This window comes from the organism of the source record quoted next, unplaced genomic scaffold, assembly GCF_019419815.1.
Source record: "Pyrus x bretschneideri cultivar Hongxiangsu unplaced genomic scaffold, Pyrus_bretschneideri_v1 Contig61, whole genome shotgun sequence".
In the NCBI taxonomy this organism is placed as follows: Eukaryota; Viridiplantae; Streptophyta; class Magnoliopsida; order Rosales; family Rosaceae; genus Pyrus; species Pyrus x bretschneideri.
In genome coordinates this window covers 1036467-1051381 of record NW_025999800.1, presented here as the reverse complement: position 1 = coordinate 1051381, position 14915 = coordinate 1036467, and the positions used below count along the sequence as shown (strand labels likewise).

Below are 14915 nucleotides of genomic sequence, written 5' to 3'. Positions count from 1 at the left end.
ATTAAAAGTCCTTTGAGTTGTTTCAAGCGGTTGTAATATTTATTTAAGTCATCCGTATGCATTGAAATATTGTATACATTCAATCATTAACCAATTCAACCCTTTAAGATTTCTTTTAGTTTGCTGATGGATTACAGACTCGTTCTTCAGGGAATTACGTTGATAACCTTTTTGATTACTTCGTGCCAAAGTCATGGGTTAAAAACTTTACAGGTGTCATGTGTTGCTCTTGTTGATCAGGCCATCGGGTTATAATTTTGTCTCTCACAAGGTGCATTGTCGGGTGTTGTGCAACATCGACCTTTGCTATTTCTTCCCAAATCTCTTCATAAAGTTGATTCCAAAACTACACCTTGTTAAAAGAAAAAAAGAGATGCAAATTATTTGACTTTACAAAAGGGTATTCTTACAAAACTAGCCGTTGGGTTGGGCCAAGCCCACTTTCTCAATCATTCAAATTGGGTCAATCAAATAAAGTTGGAGTGGGGAAAATGCCACTTGTATTGTTTTTTTTTTTCTTTATAACAAACGATATTATGTACATTAGGAAGATGGGGTAGGCTTAGCATCATAAGCATTAATGTGTTTCAATTCTTCTTTGATGATAATCGAATTTAAAACCTCTTACTTATAAATGAATAATAATACTACTAGACATAGTACTAAGTGGTAATGCCACTTGGATTGTTTAAACCGTCTTAATTAAATCCAAACATTATTTCTCAATCAGAGATTCATTCAACAAAATTCAAGGGACAACGTATATATAACTAGCATACAGACATGGCGACACTTATGCAAATATAACGTGAGTAATTAATAATTTTTACTTCCAACAATAACACGCAAATACAGAAAAAGGATCTCAATAGTCTATGATTAATAGTTTATACTTCGACTTACATTCAAAGTAAAATCGATCCAAAACTAGACCGGTGTTAATAGTTAATTTGGTTCAATTTTGGTTTGAGTTGATAGTATGAGTATATATATATGAAGCGGGAAACCAGATTCTGACCGCGCAATGAAGAACTTTCAAGATTTCGAATAGTCATCCCGAGTTCAAGTTGATATGTTTCGCCTCTTCCTCGGAGAAAGACGATCGAACAATTCTCAATTTAGGAGGCTTGGGTCAAACTAAAGCCCAATAAACATCAACCCAAAGGAAAAAAAAAAAAAGAACCCTAAAGCCCAAGAAACCTTCAGCATGGTTCCAAAATCCAAAGTAGAGAGCTGCTGAGTCAAGAAAAATGCCACCGACAACCGACACGACTAAAAATGAAAGAAAAACCAGAAGAGAAGAGGGGGCCAACAACATCGACGTCGACGTCCATGTGGATGTGGGTCTCCAAGCGAACGTGGTGTTTTCTCATTTTGCACGGCACAAAGCCGTGTCCTCCACCCATTAGCCAGCTGCTGCCGATCGATGGTGATTAAACATTACTTATAAGATGATCCACCACTTTCAACTTTCAACTTCCAATACAAAAATCAAAACCCTAGCTAGGGTTTCTTTTTCTCTTTTCTTTAAAAATTCCATCTTTTTCGTTGGTATTTGAAAATTAATTTGTATTATGCGTATATTAGCAGTATTCGGTGGAATTAGATTAGGACTAGTATTCTCTTCCCTTCTCTTTCCATCTCCTTTTATTCCCTCATCTCACATTTTCTATTTTATCTTTTTCTTTTCTATAAAAATTAATATAAGATGTTGACGTGGTTTAAACGTGATCGTTCAAATAGGAGGGAAGGGAAGAGGAGGAAAAAAAAAAAAAGAGTTTTAACGAAAAACCTATTGTACTATTTACTTTAACGAAAAATCATATTTGTATATTAAAAAGTCAAATCTGGTACTATTCACTTTACCATTTTATTTTGTCGTTATCATTAAAACTCAAAAATTTTAAACTATTTTCATTAATTTTTTTTTAAAAAAAAAAGATAATCTACTCCATTAGATTAATGGTATGCTTGTCATTCAACAGAAATGCAAAGAATTGACACATGCCCCACCTGTGTAAACACTTGTCAGCCATTTTCATTCTTTATTGTTGTTCATATTTCCACTAATTTATGTCCAAAATACTGTTTGCTCTTTGCCACGATCATGATTAGTGGAATTAATTAAAAACTAGGGATTTGGATCCTCTCCTGAGTTCAAAGAGAGGATTTTCCTAACTAAGAATTGTGGGTCGTTTGATAAAAATCTACCGGCTACAAATATGAGAGTTCCTTTAAAGTTATAATAATTATAGTTGTTGAATGAAAATCCAACGGCTCACACTTCTTGATCAAGAGGATCATCTCCTTGGGCTTAGGAGAGGATCCAAATCCAAAAACTATATGTTATTCCATGTTTGGTAATGATGTTTGGCTGGGAAAAAAGATAAAGAAAATTAGAGAGTATTAGTGTATGAAATTTTCCAATTAGAATTTTGGTCTTTGAACTAAAAAATACGAATATTAATTCTTAGATTTGTTAAAAAATAAAGACATAGTCTTTTTGGGTAATACTGTTAGAATATTCATCAGAAATAAATAAAGAGTTTAAGGAGAAAAATAAGGGACATTCTAGCATTAGTTATCCAAGATAATCATTGTTCCACATAATGTCAAGTTCAGGGATCATATTTACGAATTTTTAGTACAAATACAAAAGTTTCAATTCAATTAAAGTTCATATACCGATGCTCATTTTCTCGTTGGGATGAATGAAATGAAACAAAAATCAACTAAGTTATGGTGTTCCTAATTGAAATCAAGTTTTTGAGCACATGTCAAGTGTTCGATGCTCAAAAAGTTGAGAATGAGTTTCAAGTCAGTTTTTGGTGCACAAATTTTGCGCTTGGACTATTAGGTAACAGGTCACAAGTTTTATATTCGAGTTCAATGTTTGCGAGGAATAAGAATGAAAATCACTGAAAAATAATTTTAGGGCAACGTCCATTTCTTTTTTAGACTTATTCCAATCAACCAACCAAACACCAACTTAGTCCAACTAACATGGTATTAATTTCTTTTACTCACAAATTACAAATTAATATTTCACAAGTTCAATTAATATGGCAAATAATTTTCATTGAATAATAGAGACATAAAACCGAGTATGATAAATATGGTTTATGTTGATTTCACACTCCAAAAACGACACTTGCCCCTATATGTTTTTAATAGAAGAAGGAAAATTATATTGCAACAAACCAACCTAAAAGTTGCATTTGTTTAAAGGGAACGTCACCATTTATGCGTTATCCACATGTGTATGTTAGGCTGGATTTCGTTCATACATTAACATGTATGCTGTGTAGAGTGTGTATGGTGTGCCTTACCAAAAGATATATATATATTTAGAAATCAATTTGTTCAAAGATGTCACGATGTTCTAGCCAATTGATTATGTAATAAGACTTGAGTAGTGTTACACTTACTATCTATTTGTATCATCATTTGTATTATCTTTCTATAGATGTAGGATCTGCTAACACATATGTGTCTCATCTCTATTAGATGGTAGTACAAATAAACGGTAAAGATAACATATCTGATTTCTTTCTCATATATTTTAAATATATTTAGCCATCATGATTTGCATCATTAAAGTAAAGAAAGAAAAAAGAAATGAAAGATTCGTTGAGATTTGACTTACTGTGTTTATTCATTTTACCTACCACCCAAATCCAAAATAGTGATTAAAAGAAAATCTAAAACTTAAGAACAATATATGTTTGGAAATAAAAAAATTGGAACAAAATATTTTCATGATGGATGATATGATACTATATTTCATAGTTCATTTGGTGTTACAAGCTGCTGGCAATAATCATTTTTGGATTCCCTTATTTTGGTATACCGAGAATTTCTTTCAAAATCTTAACAATAAAAAACTTCGATATGTCTACAAAGAAAAAATTTAGAATGGATCGTCAGGATCGACTATTAAGATTTCTAAGTCTAGATTTATTTGGGCTCTTGCTTTTAGGCCCCTTTTTTTAACCAAAATAAAAAAAATGATTATTATAAATACAATCAAATATTAACAAATGAAACGAGTTGAGAACCTGAGATATGCCATTACAACTTTTATATTCATTTTTGTTAGGGTATACACGTTCTCGTTCGGTTCGTTTTCCTCCTAAAACAAGTGTGGATGGACGTTGAGAGACCGTAAAGGAGATAACGGAGGTTGAAATTGTGTGATCAAGGAATGTGAGACCTTGAGGGAGTAGAGGGTGTCTATGATTAAGGTTGTAAATCTAAAAGAATAATTAGTTATATATGGTTTAAAGATCATATAACTAGCCTGGTTTGGTTCATAAGTGGCACTGAAATGACTCAATCTTAATACCAGCTTTTTTTTTTGAATTTGGTCCGCTTCTGTTCATCGATTCACATCCACACTTCTAATCTTTGCACACATCTTCTTAAGTTTATTTTTGGTAATTTAGACTACCAAGTAGTTTGATTTTTAAATATTCTTCACCCTTCATTTTCTAAAGTCATGCAGACTACTGAAGAGAAATTGCACCCTCTCATTTTAAAAACTCAACTTAAAATGGATTTTGGTTGATTTGATGGACTGTATTATTTTGGGAACATAATGAAACTACAAGCCAAAAATGAAAGAAAGGAGAATTACAAAAGGAAAGTAAAAGTGTAAGTGAAATTACAGAAGTTTATAAGTTGGAATTGGCGAAGTGTCAACTGTCAAGCATATTTTATCTCATTTACTATTACTTGGACTCGTATGCCTGCATAATCATGTACGTGGATTCAAAATACAAGAACATGAAAAGTGGAAGTAAAAACAGAGACTACAGCTACTTCGTGGTCCAAAACGTCACTATTCAATTCCCACCGTCTCCTCTGTTGCTTTCGCTGCTGACAGCTGATTCGGTCATTTAGACTTAGTCCTCCGTTTATGATGATTGTGTTGGTTGCCATCTAATCAAAAGACTAAATCTAATTTTTCACCAACATTGGTAACAACTAACATGGTAAGGTATGCTATAAGGAAAAGGATTCTCTCCCATTTTTTCCTCCTTTTCCTTATCCTTCTATTTGAACGGTCACTGTTAAATCACATCAACATCTTATATTAATTTTTTATAGAAAGAGAAAGATAAAATAGATAATGTGAGAGGAGGGGATTGAAGAGGATGGAAAAATGAGAGAAGAGAATCTTAGTCCATGCTATTATCGTGTCATTACGTGCTAATAATACAAAAATTTATACATGACCTTGTATCAGGTCTAGTGTTGAGATTTTAGAGGCCCTGTGTGAAGCTCAAATAGAGATCCTTATCAGTACCAGTGCTTGACAACTCTGCCAAGAAAACATTGTGATATATATGTTGGAAATTATATATTATAATATTTAATTTTTGTATGAATGAAAAGTAAGAGTCATGTGTCATAGTTGAATTCAAATTCATGAGTTGTATCTGTTCGCTAGAACTTTAGGCAACAATCATAATGTTTCAAAAATGGTGGCTTGAGTTCTATATAAACTCAAGCATCCCGCTTGTCTAACAAAATTAAAAGAGAAGAGTTTTCTCCAATGTCTTAATAAAAATCCGAGTCATGTCTTGAGAGTACATAATATATGAAATTCGCCAGAGTCTGAAGATTGAAATGCTTTGACTTATAGATTGTTGAATCCTAAGAGACGGACGCCTACCGAACTACAAGCACAAGAGTAGGGGTGAAATTCTGTCTTTAGAACATTGCATTTATGCAAGCCTCAATCTCCAAGTTTGTCAGTTTTTCTAACTTTCTCTCTAGTTGTTTATATTAATCTCATACATAAATTGATGTTGTGAATTTCTTTGTGATTATTATTAATGGAATTCTTGTGTTATTTTCATATTTTATAATATTGCTTCAAGAATATATATATATATATATATAAAGGTTTTTAGAATTTGAGGGCCCCAAAAATTCGGAGCCCTATGCGGACGCACACTTTGCACCCCTCACGGCGCGGCCTGCCTTGTATCATTGACATAAAACGTTATTGTATTAGTATAACTGTACTAAATAAGTTGCTCTCGTATCATAGACGAGCAAAATTAGAGGTGCACATTTTAGTGGGTATACCGACCAACCAACAAACCAACCGATATAAATTGGGTCGAGTTGGTTTGGGTTGGGTGATTCTAAACATTAGAACTTGTTTTCGAGTAAAAACATGACTCACTAGAATCACTATAATTTTTAAACTTACTAGTATATTGAATAGATATATTCACAAAATTTAGTAACTTTTAAATGCACTTGTATATTAATACTTGCTTTGACTAGTGAAATTTATTATTAACATACAGTGATTCTAAACACTGAATTCACATGATTTGGGCCAAATTGACGTAATTGTTGATTATTTGTCACTCAAACTCATATTAGAGCATATCCGATCATGCTAAAAAGACTATAAAGATATTTTAGAAGCTCCCTAAAAAAATACTCCAATCATACTCTCTAATTTAGGGAATCATTTTTTATTGTTTAAGATTTAGGAGCTCCTAGGACAATTCAGAATTCCTATCTTTGGATAGTGAGTGTGATTGAAGATAAACTTTTTTTTCAAATCCTCTCTGAAATTTAGCTACAAGCTGATTTAGGAAGCTCATTAGAGATGCTCTTATGCATAAGAAAGAAACCAATTAAGCTCAACCAGCGAAACACATCAAACCCAAAACCGCCAAACAATGGCTTGCCCATTTTATCATGTAGCAATGAGTTTGAAGAATTCCAATCCGAACCTATTGAGTTGGCGGATGGGTTGAAGTTCAACCCGACCAATCCAACCTGTTAACCATCCTTAAGGAGAATTTCAAAAGGTACAAACAGAAACAAAAAAACAAAAAAAAAAATGGAAAAAAAAGAAAAGAAAAAGAAATGGTTTCCCTTACGAGAATCTCGTGACTCCTCATTGAAAAATGGAAAGGTGACAATCTCAGTAAAAACTTGAAACTTGAAAGTAAATCCAGCATGGGTTGTACTTTTTTTTAATGGACTTTTATTATGGTTTTTTTTTTTTGGTCGAGTTTTTGAAGTATTGGGTGGCCACGCAGTCTTGAAATGAAGGCCACTACTGATGAAACCGTGTGATGCTTGCTGGTGAATGCTCTGACTTTAAAACCTGATTTGGTAAATAAATTAGGAGAGAGAAAGAGAGAAAGATGAGAGAGACAGTGTGTGCGAAGATGATAGAGCATAATTATACAGAAGGAACGGAGCTACATACACACCAACCAAGAGTGTATTGAATATTTTCCTCCTCACACCTAAAAACTAAAAAGAAAGGAAAAGACTGAAAATTTGCAATAAAACCAAGAGGAGAGAGAGAGAGAGAGAGAGAGAGAGAGTAAAAATAAAAGGGTTTTCTTTTCTGTGGCTTTGGATTCTTCTGGCAAATCGTGCCTGCCAGCTTTGCTTGGGCGAATGCCTACTTGAATAAAATATTTACAAATCTGCTGTTTGGGAAAACAAAATCAATTCAATTCACCCCAAAAGGGGCATGCTTTGATTACCATTGTGTTTGAGAAGGAGGAGGCATTGAGTGTTGAGCAGGAGAGAGAGAGAGAGAGAGAGAGAGAGAGAGAGAGATGGTGGAGACTTGGAGGTGGGTTTTGCTGGTTTTCTGCATCTGCATTCTGGGGTGGAGTCCAAGCTCCATCAATGCTGCCACAGATCCAACAGATGGTCAGTTGCCTCACCCAACTCTTTTTCTCTGTAATTTTCTGCTGTTTATTTGAATTAGTATCGGTTTATCTGGGCTCCCATGAGTTAATTTTTGCTAAATCTGCATAAAGTTAGAAACTTTAGTTTTTCTCGTTTGTGTTAAATACTAAACCCACTGAATGTATTTTGGATTTGACTTTCTTTAGTATTTCAGAAGTGGTTCTTGAACTGCTTATTGGGAGTCAGATTTGTGCCTATCTTGTTAATTTTCGTTTTTTTAATTTAATTATATTTTTGGTGTGAAGATTTGTTTCCATAGACAAAATGAAAGGACCATCTGAGGAACTGTTGCTTTGCCTCACTAATTAAAAAGCAATTCTGGGGTTTGATGTGATTGCTGTTTGCCATTCATGTAATTTGTGCTTCCGAAAAGAGAATAAATTGAGTCTTTTTCTTTATCAAAGTGATAATTAGATGTCGCTTTATGACCATCATTGCCACTTTGAGAGTTTTATAAGTGTTTAATTCCCACTTTGAGTGATGATGAAATTGCAATTGCTACATTTCTGTCATTAACAATTCGCACTTTGCGTTTAGGATAGGTAATTAGGGAGTTGAAAGTACCAGCGGATTTCAAAAGGATGCGATTTAAAAAATTTGATTCGAAGTTACAGGATTTAAGTGTCAGTTTGGCTAACCCATTCAGTTACATTCTTATTTCCCTTAGGTGCATCAATTTGTGAATGAGGAATTGAAGTATAGTTTTGATGTTTTGAAAATTTCATCATCTAAAACACATCAACTATATTTAAATACTATTTTATCATCGAACAAAACGCATTTATAAAACATTCAACGTGAGAGTAGTTCATCGACTTGATTGACTCAAACGAATGGTTATCTTGCTCCTCTAGATCTAGCTTGGTTTACGAAATCTCTGAATGACACACCATCCCAAACTTCTGAGCATCTTTTAGACTAAATCAGTTGGTTTGCATCCTTGTACCATTACTGTTTGCGAGTTTAATCTTTTCGTAATATCAGTTGTAGATGCTCTCCTTCAGACTTAGGAATATTTTACTTCTCTTCCAGTTTCATTGTTCTGCAAGAAAGTAGAGTGTTGCAACTACATAAAATTAATTTTCATGGTCCATATCTTGCTTTTCTTATATTGAATTTTCTTTTGGCATGTTAAATGCACAGTTAGTGCTCTGAAGGTCTTGTATGGTAGCTTAAATTCCCCACCTCAGCTAACCCAATGGAGTCAAAATGGCGATGATCCATGTGGCCAGTCGTGGAAAGGTGTTAAGTGCTCGGGCTCACGAGTAACAGAAATGTGATTCCCTACTTCTGCATTCATTTGCCCAGATATTATCACATTTATGCAAATTTCTGATAGCTATTCTGTGATTACTTCTTTTTTATCAGTGATTTATCAGGTCTTCAACTTTCTGGGACGCTAGGGTATCAGCTTCAGAGTTTGACAGCACTAACCAACCTGTAAGATCAATGGTCACGTGTGTCAAGTTGATCGATCCATTTTATTTTACTGATTAGTTTGATCTCATGATTTGAGTATTTGACAAATTTTGCAGAGACATGAGCAATAATAATCTTGCAGGCTCCATACCTTATACACTTCCTCCGAACATGACACGATTGTATGATTCATAACCACATTTATCTACTGTTCTGTTGTGTATTGTTCCACTTCTATAACATTAGCCATCTTTTCTATGCAGAAACCTTGGTCATAATAACTTCAATCAAGACATCCCCTATTCCATCTCTATGATAACGACTCTTAAATACCTGTAAGTAAATCTTAATAACTTTTGTCACAATACTCACAACTTATCGAAAATGTTTGAAATAAACCAGTTTCATTCTTTTGGGGACTGCAGGAACATAAGTCACAATCAGCTTCAGAACCAGTTGAATGACATTTTTGGAAAGCTTTCTTCTCTATCCATCTTGTGAGTTCTTCCATCTGTGTTGTACATAAGAAGTAGCTTGAAATGTTGTCCATTTTGGCACGAGTGCCTAGTTTGCAACTCAGCCACTCCCTTCTCAAAAAGAAGAAAAAAAAGTAATGTTACTAGCAATAACATTGTACCATATTGCATAATCAGTCAATGACTCAATATGTACAATCTTCAAAAAGAATTATGCTTTCGTTCTGCTATGAAATTCTGCAAGTGTCAATCATCTCCTTTGAAAGTTGCTAAAGAATTTATGTTGGTTTTACTAAAGGATGAAATGACGATAATTCTTTTCTTCGTTTCAGGGATCTATCTTTCAATTCTCTGCCAGGCAACCTTCCTGAGAGTTTTAGCTCCCTCTCAAGTATGAAAACAATGTAAGTATTGAGAATTTTATTATTATGGTATGCTTTTCTAGTTTGTAGTCTTGACCCATCCCTGGAATTTGTCTTCTTTCAGGTTCTTGCAGAATAACCAGTTAACAGGGACTATTGACGTCCTTGCCAATCTCCCCCTTGATAATCTGTGAGATATCCATACAACTTAGCGGGATGCTCATTAGCACTCCCCACTCTCCTGGCTTTCAGGCTTTCAACCCACTAAAGTACTTTTGTTTGTGTTTCTTAGGAATATTGAAAATAACCGTTTCACCGGCTGGATTCCAGAGCAGTTGAAAAACATTAATCTGGAGTAAGCATTCTATAATGAGCTACTGTTGTTTCCAATCTGGGGAGAATATGTTTACAATATGGTTCTAAGAAATCTCTTTACAGGAAGGATGGAAACATGTGGAACTCAGGTCCTGCACCCCCACCCCCACCTGGTACACCTCCAGCCAAGCACAACGGAAATCACAAGTCTGGCGGCGACAACTCATCATCAAATGGTGGGTCAGGTGGCAAGAAATCAGGAATAGGGGGTGGTGCCATAGCAGGAATAGTGATATCTCTTCTTGTAGTTACAGCGATTGTAGCATTCTTTCTCATAAAGAAAAGGTCAAAGAAGTCATCTTCAGATGTGGAAAAGTTTGAAAGTCGGCCCTTTGCTCCCCTTGCAAGTGAAGTGCAAGGTACCGACAATTTGTATACATTTTACATTCAGTTGAGCATTATCTGAAATTACCTTGTCATTTCCATTGGTTTGCTTTTCATGCTATTCGGTTTGACTTCCCTAGACTGAATATGACTATATTTTCTGCAATATTCCTGCCAGTTTTTTGTGTGATACTGGTTTCTTTGTTTATCAGTTGGATTGAGTTTATTAGTTGATTTCGCAAATCATTGAATTGAAATTAAAAGATCAAGATCTATAGCGTTATAAAATAAAAAGTATTCTAAATGGCGAGGAATTGCTCAAATTTGCAGTTTACTGAATAAATGTCTCTTGATGTCTGTAGATTTGGTTTATTCACTATTTTTTTTTTCTTTCTGTTTCTCAAATTTATTTTAGAAAATTATGTTCCTTGCCTGAGGCCAACTGATGCCATTTTGAAATTAGTTATGCAAATAGGATACATTAACATTTCAATTATGTTTGTTCAGATTCTAGAAGTTTTTTGTTGAACCAATGTTAACTGCTTTGTCTCCGGCACTCCAATGCAGAAATGAAGTCTGTACAAACCCCTGCCCCGTTGGACTTCAAGACCTTTGATACTCCTGCCACAATAAATCTTAGACCCCCACCAGTTGATCGCAATAAATCATTTGATGACGATGAATTCACTAAGAAACCCATTGTTGTCAAGAAAACCATCACAGCTCCTTTAAATGTGACCTCATATTCAATAGCAGACCTGCAGATGGCTACTGGCAGCTTTAGCATTGACAACCTTCTTGGTGAGGGGTCTTTTGGACGTGTTTATCGGGCTCAATTTGATGATGGGAAGGTATACTGTTTACCTAATAAATCTATATGCCATGCCATTGATGTTGGAAAGGTTTAATCTCTTTAAATCCAGTGACATGTCCCTTTTCATTGATGTCAAAGGATTAGTGCTTTTTCTTCTTCATATCCTGCCTGAAGATGACTGACTTGCTTGTTTACTTTCATATTAATTCGATCATTTAATTGATTTTTCAGTTGAAATCTTCTGTTCTCTCTCTCTCTCTCTCTCATGCACGGGCTATGGATACCCTTGCACACACACACACACACAGAGTGAATACTCTGGAGAACCAGTATGAAATCCTGCATGCATATATGGTTGGTTAAGCATTTGTTAGTTTTTAATTTATTATTGTTATATTTATTTGTCAAATGCTTCAATTCCATTGTTCCAAAGACTGAAGACAGTATAATAATTTGTTACTTACTTTTAACAATGTTAATAGGTTCTTGCTGTGAAGAAATTAGATTCATCTGTCCTTCCTAGTGAGTTGTCCGAAGAATTCACCGAGATTGTTTCAAGCATCTCCCAGTTGCATCACCCAAATGTAACAGAGCTGGTGGGTTATTGTTCAGAGCATGGACAGCACCTGCTAGTCTATGAATTCCATAAAAATGGTTCGCTGCATGACTTCCTGCACCTATCAGATGAATACAACAAGCCATTGACATGGAACTCTCGTGTCAAGATTGCTTTGGGGACTGCACGTGCATTAGAGTAAGTTTCTTAGTGGACGTCCATCCTTTGGCTTACAAATTTGAGCTTGCAATCATTTTGATACCTCGACGACTGGACAAATGTGCCGCGGGTACTCACAATGCTTTCTTTTAGGTACTTGCATGAAGTTTGTTCACCATCTATTATTCACAAAAATATAAAGTCAACCAACATATTATTGGATGTGGAGCTCAACCCTCATCTTTCAGGACGCTGGCCTTGCAAGCTCTATCCCCAATGCTGATCAGGTTAAATTTGGGATATCATACTTTGAACTTTTATATCTTTTTCATATCCATACAACATGAACTGATAACTCCATTATCTGAAATTGTGTCCTAGCTGAATAGCTGTATTTATACGTGGATGATTATAATTACCAGGATTTATGAAAACCCAGAACTCATATGCACCAGTCTCAGAATCAGACATAATGAGTTGGAATAGACTATCGTAGTCAAATTTCTATTGTCTTATGATTGTAAACGATAATAAGGTTCTATATGTCTTAACATTTACATAAATGGACCTAGAGAAATAAGGTAGGAGCAGACTTTAGAACGCTTACAAGGGTACTTCCTGTTCAGATCTCCTGTAATCGTGGAACACATTCCATGACCCAAGAGCATCTGTACTTGTTAGGAAGAAAAAATTATTGTGTGAAACCCCTTGGTTAAACGACCATTTCATGCCCCCAAAAGTGCTGAGACTTCATTGACTCAAGTGTTACCCATTTATGATTGTCGGAAAATTATACGACTGGATGGGTGTTCTTGTTTAAGTGGTAGCAGAACGCGTGCATACTTGTTGCATCAGTCAAATTGATCATTATTTTTCTGGGAAAGTGCTGATGGTTTAAGTTTCACATGTGCAGGCATTGGACCATAATGCAGGATCTGGGTACAGCGCACCAGAGGTTGCCATGTCTGGCCAATATACTCTAAAGAGTGACGTCTATGGTTTTGGAGTGGTTATGCTGGAGCTTCTTAGTGGGCGGAAAGCATTTGATAAGTAAATAATTACATAAATTAGTCTGACTATTATATTTATGTTATTACCATTTAAAAAGATTGGTGAAATTAATTGTATGAAAATTCCTTGACAGCTCGAAGCCTAGGTCTGAACAATCTCTGGTTCGATGGGCAACACCCCAGCTCCATGATATCGATGCCCTTTCGAAAATGGTAGATCCAGAACTCAAGGGGCTCTATCCAGTTAAATCTCTGTCACGGTTTGCTGATGTGATAGCGCTCTGTGTCCAGGTAAGTTTACACTAAACTGAACTACTCGTTAGGGGATGAAAGACGACTGTTACCTAGTTTCTAGTTGAAATATAGGATGTGGGGTTCATGTTTTGCAATTCCATAAGAATGCACTGAGGTGAAAATCTGACCCTTGAGCTCCACATTTTGGTGCAGCCGGAGCCTGAGTTTCGACCTCCCATGTCAGAAGTGGTTCAGGCATTGGTTCGGCTAGTGCAGCGAGCCAACATGAGCAGGAGAACAGTTGGAAATGATCAAGGATCGTCCCATGGAGGTGGTAATGCCGATGCACAGGACGACCTGTCTTGAGTAAAGCTTGAGGTGACAATGCTGATGACACACACGGGGACACACCTCAAGAAAACCACGTACATTTTGAGTACATTTGCCCTGGCTACACCACATGCTACCGAGCGGTAGTATACGCCTGTTAATATTTTTACGTAGTTGAGGTAGTTCTTTCGTTGCTGAATACTTTTCCAAATTGAACTGGGTGAATTTGGAGCTTGTTTCAAATGAGTTATTTAAGTCACCTTATGTATACATTAAAACGCAGTGCATGTACGGTGCAGCTATCAGTGATCAGTTTGCAGTGCAGAAACTATGGACCTCTTCACGCACTTGATTTCTCTTGTAGCTCTACAATATTTAAGTAAATAAATTAAAACTTAAAATTCATTTTTTCATTCGGTCGCGTTCGGTGGCCACGAAATTCAAGGTACGTTGAAGGAATAAATAGATGTCGAGTTTAGCAATTTTGTCGAAGTTGAATGTAGAAGATAGATTGGTTGTAAAGATTAATTGAAGGGAAAAAAATATTTCTGACTAATTCATCAAATTTCTTCAATTTGAACAAATTTAGTAGATTTTTCATTGCTTTAAACGTTGTTGAATGTAGGTTAATATATTAATGTCGTTTATAATACATTTATCGAAGTGGTGGATTTGCCGGTGAATAGAGTTTTGCTTTTCAACCTATTGCGTTTCGGTTTCAAATTCTTCTTCCTTCCTGTTTGTTTAGTTTAGAGTAGTAATAATTGTTTACAAATAAATAAAAGAACCATTCAAATAATTTTCGAAAAAAAAGAGCAAGTCAAGTCAGCTCCTGCATTTTGTGCCAAATTCGACGAAGAAGAAATGATGAACAGTTAATTGCTGGTGAGCTACAGCCGGGGCAGAGACACCATTGTTGGTATTTGGTGAGTCCCTTCTCGCTCCCTACAAGTTGTGCATTTGCGAATGATCCTATTCTTCTGTTTCAAGTTCTGCATTTGCTCTTAAAGATTGCAATTTCTGCTTAGGATTTGTGTCGATTCAGTCCCTTCTCCGAAAACTCGCCTCTCTCCGTGTCCAAGGGGGTGCAGTTTGACACCCGAGGAGTGCCAG

The 14915-nt window shown here is 35.5% G+C and overlaps 1 protein-coding gene across 1 annotated transcript; it reads left to right on the top strand.

The window, feature by feature from the left end:
- The first annotated feature begins 7175 nt into the window (after window positions 1-7175).
- Window positions 7176-14207, top strand: LOC125471781 (protein STRUBBELIG-RECEPTOR FAMILY 6). The gene is given in 17 exon segments (XM_048572533.1): window positions 7176-7704; window positions 8887-9019; window positions 9112-9183; window positions 9279-9344; window positions 9426-9497; window positions 9588-9659; window positions 9971-10042; window positions 10125-10190; window positions 10293-10355; window positions 10439-10734; window positions 11267-11550; window positions 11996-12267; window positions 12382-12475; window positions 12477-12515; window positions 13142-13278; window positions 13373-13529; window positions 13686-14207. Coding segments are annotated over 17 exon segments (2145 nt in total). The 5' UTR covers window positions 7176-7607; the 3' UTR covers window positions 13839-14207.
- Window positions 14208-14915: the final 708 nt, after the last annotated feature.